At 43.1% G+C, this 6,224-nt stretch overlaps 1 protein-coding gene across 1 annotated transcript; it reads left to right on the top strand.

Moving 5' to 3' along the window:
- The first annotated feature begins 1,730 nt into the window (after nt 1-1,730).
- On the top strand, nt 1,731-6,022 carry LOC135238195 (adenosine receptor A3-like). The gene is made up of 2 exons (XM_064305916.1): nt 1,731-2,223; nt 4,502-6,022. Exons 1-2 carry the CDS (start codon nt 1,892-1,894, stop codon nt 5,181-5,183), a joined length of 1,014 nt encoding a protein of 337 aa, XP_064161986.1. The 5' UTR covers nt 1,731-1,891; the 3' UTR covers nt 5,184-6,022.
- The last annotated feature ends 202 nt before the right edge of the window (nt 6,023-6,224 follow it).

Below are 6,224 nucleotides of genomic sequence, written 5' to 3'. Positions count from 1 at the left end.
TCAAAGTTTGAACAGAGAGTCTACGTAGCGTTTGAGTTACTGCAGCTAAATTACTCCATCAGTTATTCACACGTCTCGTAACGAGGCTAATCGCATGCGTGCTACGACTACGGATAACTACACAAATGTATCTCATTATGATATACCTAATATATATATATATATAATATATATATATATATATATATATATATATGCATCATCTCGCAAAGTTACCGAACATGTTTTAACGTTTTATATGTTAACATTACGGTCACATTTTTGTGCTCGATTATTACTCCCCACTTCCCATTTTACCCCAGAAATGCAGCGTTACGCCTCGGTGGATAATAAAGTACCGCTGCGTATCAGTGGATGTTGAGTGGGTCGGGGAGGGGTTACAGAACCGCAAGCACACGGTCGTAGCATCTGGTTCAATCAGATGGATGTAGTTTAGATACCGAATAAACGTACGGTATTGTTTTGTATTAACTGATTGTTTTCCGTAATTAAATTACAATATATATATATATATATATATATATATATATATATTATTTTTTTAAATTTTATTTATTTTTATTTTTTTTGTTGCGTAGTTTCAGCTGGCATTTCGTACCTGCGTATTTTGACCAAGAATTGCGTGGTTGGTACACAAAATGCGTGCAGGTTGGCAGGTCTCCACTAGTAACGCCTCTCCCGAATCCACGGCGACACCAGGTGCACGTGCCACTCAGGGAAAGGACGAGTGAAATTAATGAGAAACGGCGGTAAATCCAGGTCCGTGCGCAAATGTGCACAATTGTGCGTGCGCTCCGTGTACCGGCTGCTGAAACACACAATTCCCACGAGAGGGTGTTGCTTACAGAAATAAACAAGTAAATGCAAAATACCCTTTTGCGTGGGACCGATCTATTTGGGTGAGCTGCACAGATAAAGTCGATGTATGGGAAACATTGGTGTTACTACACTTATTTTAGTATGTTGATGCTTTTACTTCCTCTAGCTTGTGTTATTTCCCTCTTTAAAGACTAGAAGAATTAAATGGTATACATAGGCTTACTTCTACAGATTCTTCCCACAAATACTCAAATAAAAACATTACAGCAATAATAAGACCATGTTTTTTATTTTTACTTGTAACTGAACTGACCAAACAAAACAAGTGAAAGTGCCTTTTCCAACTGACGATTAAGGTCTTACACATATTTTGAATTCGCCTGCGGTTCACTCTGTTGAGGACTAACCTGTTGTCATTTCCTGTGGTTCTTAGCTTGTACCATGTGTTTCATGTCATTGACCTAAATACTAACAGCGTAATTCATCACAGACTGAAGTATAAACACTTTCAAAAGATTTAACCAAGGATAACAAAACATTTTTGAACATTTTCATTGTGGCCATATTTAATACTTGAAAAAATGTACTTGGTTGAGTATACTGTCAGTACTTTTGTTGTATGTTATTCATACGTCAAGTAAACTGAATTCAAAACTGAATACTTCTGTGAAGTAAAATAAAATTATATTATCTGGAATTCAGTTCTAAATATGTATACCTTCAGAATGTATTTTAAACTGTGATCTAAGGTAGTTCTGGAAAGTAAAGTGAAGGTGCCCATTCAGTACTCTACCTGGGATTTAGTGGGTTTATGGCAGATTGTATAAACCTCTTTTTTAAGAGTATGGTATGGGCTGCCATATACTTAAGCCCTACCTCACAACATTATTTCTCTGATGACTCAAAATAGATGAACGGAAATTCAGACAGTGTACAAATGCATCGCGATCAAAGACGTCTAGCCCACAGTTCTGTGGAGCTTCCTCAAAGCCACACTGGCTCTGAGTAGCAGCTGATGTACAGACGCACTTCTTCCGCAGCTACAGAAGAATAAGCAACTTCTTCCCCCACCATGGACAGTGTGGCGGGTGCGGTGTACACAGCGCTGGAGCTGCTGATCGCCGTGATGTGTTGCCTGGGCAACCTGCTGGCCATCTGGGCAGTGCAGGCCAGTGGCTCCCTGCGGAAGCCCACCTTCTGCTTCATGGCATCGCTGGCGGCGGCGGACTTCCTGGTGGGCGCCGTGGCGATCCCCGCGGCTGTGCTGGTGGACGGCCGGGTCAGGACCTCCTTCGACAGCTGCCTGTTCCTCAGCTGCGTGGAGATCCTGCTGGTGCAGGCCTCCATCCTCATGCTGCTGGTCATCGCGGTGGATCGCCACCTGCGCGTGCAGATGCCCCTCAGGTGAGTCCCGTGGCTCGCGGGCACCAGCCAGCCCCACTTCAGCCACACACCCCGTTCCTTGGCCCTTGTGTGGTGTGAGGTCACTGATGATTAGATTGTGATTAGAATTTCCTTAATGGAACATTCTGATGCTGATGTCATAATCACTACTGGTAATTGAAAGCAATGGTGTTCTAGAACACTGACTTAGAATTTTGAAGAAAAAACAAAACATTCCAAAAAACCTACTCTTCCAAAAGATTAACGAGCACCCAGGGCTGTTCTCTAACATTTGATTAAAGAGAGTGGTGTGTAATATGTACTATGCCTATTTAACTGGAATGTCATTTTAAGTTTGCTCAGTATTTGACAGTGAATCCCTGGGAGACAGTGTTTATTTTGACTGACTAAGGTTCCCCACATTCCCTGGAACATATCGCTTTGATGAATACCTGCTCCTTTAAATATTGAAAAATGAATGATTGTGGCGAACACGCGTCGTATGACAATGATAACGAATTGCTCTCTGGTATCTACCATGTCAGTATTATCGGTTCACTTGGTAAAATCCTTCTTATATTACATTGTTATGAAATGTTCGGTTGCCATTCCGTTTAAAATTAATGCCGCTAGTTCCGCGATATGGGATGAATAACGTAACTGCGTTATTAGATAAAAATGGGATTGTGTGGCGCGCCCTCATGGTCGTGTAGCCCCCCCTAGCGGTTGTAGCCCTAAACAACCGCATAGAACGTTCATGCCACGGGCCGGCCCTGAATGTGGGTTAAGTCAAGAGTGCAATCGGGAAATCGAAACCCACAACCCTGGAGTTTACAGTCAGCCCGGCTCTCTTACCACCACACCACAACACGTCAGCATCCATCATGACTAGTTGTGTTTGTTCCTAAAGTTCAGACTATGCCCTCTATACCTGGAATAGCCTGCAAAAGGAACTTAAACTTCGTACCTAGCAATTCTTACCGTGGTATCAGTCTATTTGATAACTGTCACTGATTTAAATCATTAATTCGATTGTATTTCTCTTTTGCACTTTTGTTCTATAGCATTTTTAGCATGACTGTTGTCTGGATCTGAGTTTTACTGTATTAATGTATTGTGTCTGAAAAGACACTACATAGCCAAATGTATGTGGCCACCTAACATCCAACATCTCATCCAAAATTATGGGCATTAATATGGAGTTGTTCCACCCCTTGCTGCGATAACAACCTCCACTCCTCTGGGAAGGCTTTATACTAGATGTTGGAGCATTGCTGCAGGGATTTGCTTCCATTTAGCCAGAAGAGCATTGGTTTGGTTGGGCACTGATTGGGCGATTAGGCGTGGCTTCCAGTTGGCTTTCCAAATGATCCCAATTGTGTTGGGGTAGGGCTCTGTGCAGGCCAGTCAAGTTCTTCCACACTGCTCTTGACAAAACCATATGGACCTCGCTGTGTGCCTTGGGGCTTTGTCATACTGAAACAGGAAAGGGCCTTCACCAAACTGTTGCCACAATGTTGAAAACACTGAATCATCTAGAATGTAATTGCATTAAAATTTGCCTCTACTTTGGCCTAGCCCAAACCATAAAATACAGCCCCTGACCAAAGGGTGTCCAGATACTTTTGATCATATAGTGTATATGTGCTGCTGCCCTTCTTGGCCAGTTCTGTCTTGGAAAGGAGATCTTAATCTCAATTGGATTAACCTTTCAATTTTAAGTGTAATGATCTCCTTGATGAAAATGGTTATTGGTACCGCTCAGTATGAGGGTAATCTTTTCCAAAGCTGTTTGTGCATATGAATATCGAGCATCCATGACAAGCAGGCCAGTCCAGTACGGAATGCCAGCAGTGCCAAATTGCCTTAAAAATACGTCTCATGATGGCTATTATTTTTGATCTGTTCACATGGCAAAAATGGGCAGGTCAACGCTTTCCATACATCTTAATCATCTCAACATGTTATGTTTTAACACAACACAAAAAAATGACATGTCAAAAAGTACATTTTTGACCCATTAAAATTTGATGTATTGGTTCTATTCATCTGAAGATGTGCAGTCTTCTGCCCCTGTTGACTTGGCAAGTTGTTGCCTTGTCAACAGGTCACGAACAACCGTGATGCAACGTAAGGTGTTTTTAAGGCTTTTTGGCACCGCTGACTTTCCGTAGGCCAGGAGCGAGAGAACGTGAGGAGTCAGGTTCCGCTGTGTTTTTAAGGCTTTTTGGCACCGCTGACTTTCCGTAGGCCAGGAGCGAGAGAACGTGAGGAGTCAGGTTCCGCTGTGTTTTTGCAGATACAAGCACAGCTTCACGCAGAGGCGCTGCTGGGCCGTGGTCGGAGCGTGCTGGCTGCTCGCCTTCGCGTTCAGTTTCACGCCCATGTTCGGCTGGTACAACCGCCAGACCCTGGCCAAGATGGTGGTGGAGAACTCCACCACCATCGTCTGCAGGTTCGTGTCCGTCATCCCCATGACTTACCTGGTCTACTTCCAGTTCTTCGGGTGCACGCTGCTCCCCCTGCTGGTGATGTGTGCCCTCTACGTCCACGTCTTCCGCTCCATCTCCAAGCGACTGCAGAGGAGCCAGGCCCCGGGTGCCGAATCCCACGCGTACTACGCCAAAGAGCGGAAGCTGGCCAAGTCCCTGCTGCTGGTCCTGGTCCTCTTCGCCATCGGCTGGTTGCCGCTGAGCGTCATGAACTGCGTGACGATCTTCGGCGGCGACGTCCCTCTGGTCGCCATCTACATCGGGATCCTCCTCACGCACGCCAACTCTGCCGTCAATCCGGTCGTGTACGCCTTCAAGGTGCCGAAGATCCGCAGTGCGTACCTGCGGGCCTGGAGGAAGTGCGCCCCCTGCCGGCAGCAGAGGGTATCACAGAGCACCGAGAGCAAGGACTTCAGCACCAGAACCAAATCCATAGAAGACCTGACCAAGGAACGAGATTATTCTGAAAGTAATCTACATACAGTCTAACTGTGTGCTCATATTACCATCAATAAGCCATTCTGCTTACTGTTAATTATCAGCATAGTTCTGAAACGCTGGCTGGGATTCAATCAACATTTGTCCTTAACCTTGACTAACAAAATCAAGAGTTGCCAAGAATTTATTTTTCTTCACAAGCACGCTTCTTCAGTTTGGGAATCTCTGAAACTAACTTGCCAAAATGAATTTGCAAAAAAAACATTCAACATTAGCAATTCCTTGTGAGTCAAAGTTAAATTGTTGATTGAATCCGTGTAATTGATGAGCAAATGTCTATTTATTTACTTTTTTAAGGAATATTAGTTCTAGCTTGTGCTAAAAGGCTAATTATATAATACTATATGAGATATGAGTGAAATTAAAAGGGCTTTATCAGTTCAATTCCCCTTCTAACATATTAGCATTATAGCACAATTTAACACATTAGTATCCCTTTCTGACATACTGCCTTGTTTCCAGTCATCAGATATTCAGATAAACCCGCAGCGTCTACAGGTTTAACTCCAGTCCTGGAGGGCTGCAGCATCTGCAGGTTTAACTCCAGTCCTGGAGGGCTGCAGCATCTGCAGGTTTAACTCCAGTCCTGTAGGTGACCGGCAGACGCTGCATATAGAATTCAAATATTTAATCTTAAAACCTGATATAGAGCTTGTTTTGGCTTGCTGGGTGATTCCACTAGTTTGCTTTAGACTGACCTATCAATTACTTTGGCGATTTAATTGATAATTTTCATTTTCAACAATAATTAATCAATAACATAAAGTATATTTTATATGTAGGTTAAGTGAGGGGTTCTAGCACGCAATAGCGCTAGTGTTCAGTATTTAGAGTGCTGAACATTTCATTACATTACATTACATTACAGGCATTTAGCAGACGCTCTTATCCAGAGCGACTTACACAACTTTTTACATAGCACTTTACATTGTATCCATTTATACAGCTGGATATATACTGAAGCAATGCAAATTTCAACAAGAGCATTGACTGTTGGAACTGCTGGATTCAGAAAATAAACATATTTTTAAT

This window comes from Anguilla rostrata, chromosome 13, assembly GCF_018555375.3.
Source record: "Anguilla rostrata isolate EN2019 chromosome 13, ASM1855537v3, whole genome shotgun sequence".
NCBI lineage: Eukaryota > Metazoa > Chordata > Actinopteri > Anguilliformes > Anguillidae > Anguilla > Anguilla rostrata.
This window is presented reverse-complemented; position numbering and strand designations above follow the sequence as displayed.

Excerpts from the sequence above, each read along its gene's own strand:
- LOC135238195 (XM_064305916.1), top strand. The coding sequence starts at position 1,892 with ATGGACAGTGTGGCGGGTGCGGTGTACACAGCGCTGGAGCTGCTGATC. Across the intron at positions 2,224-4,501 it reads CGCGTGCAGATGCCCCTCAG|ATACAAGCACAGCTTCACGC; the intron begins GTGAGTCCCGTG and ends GTGTTTTTGCAG.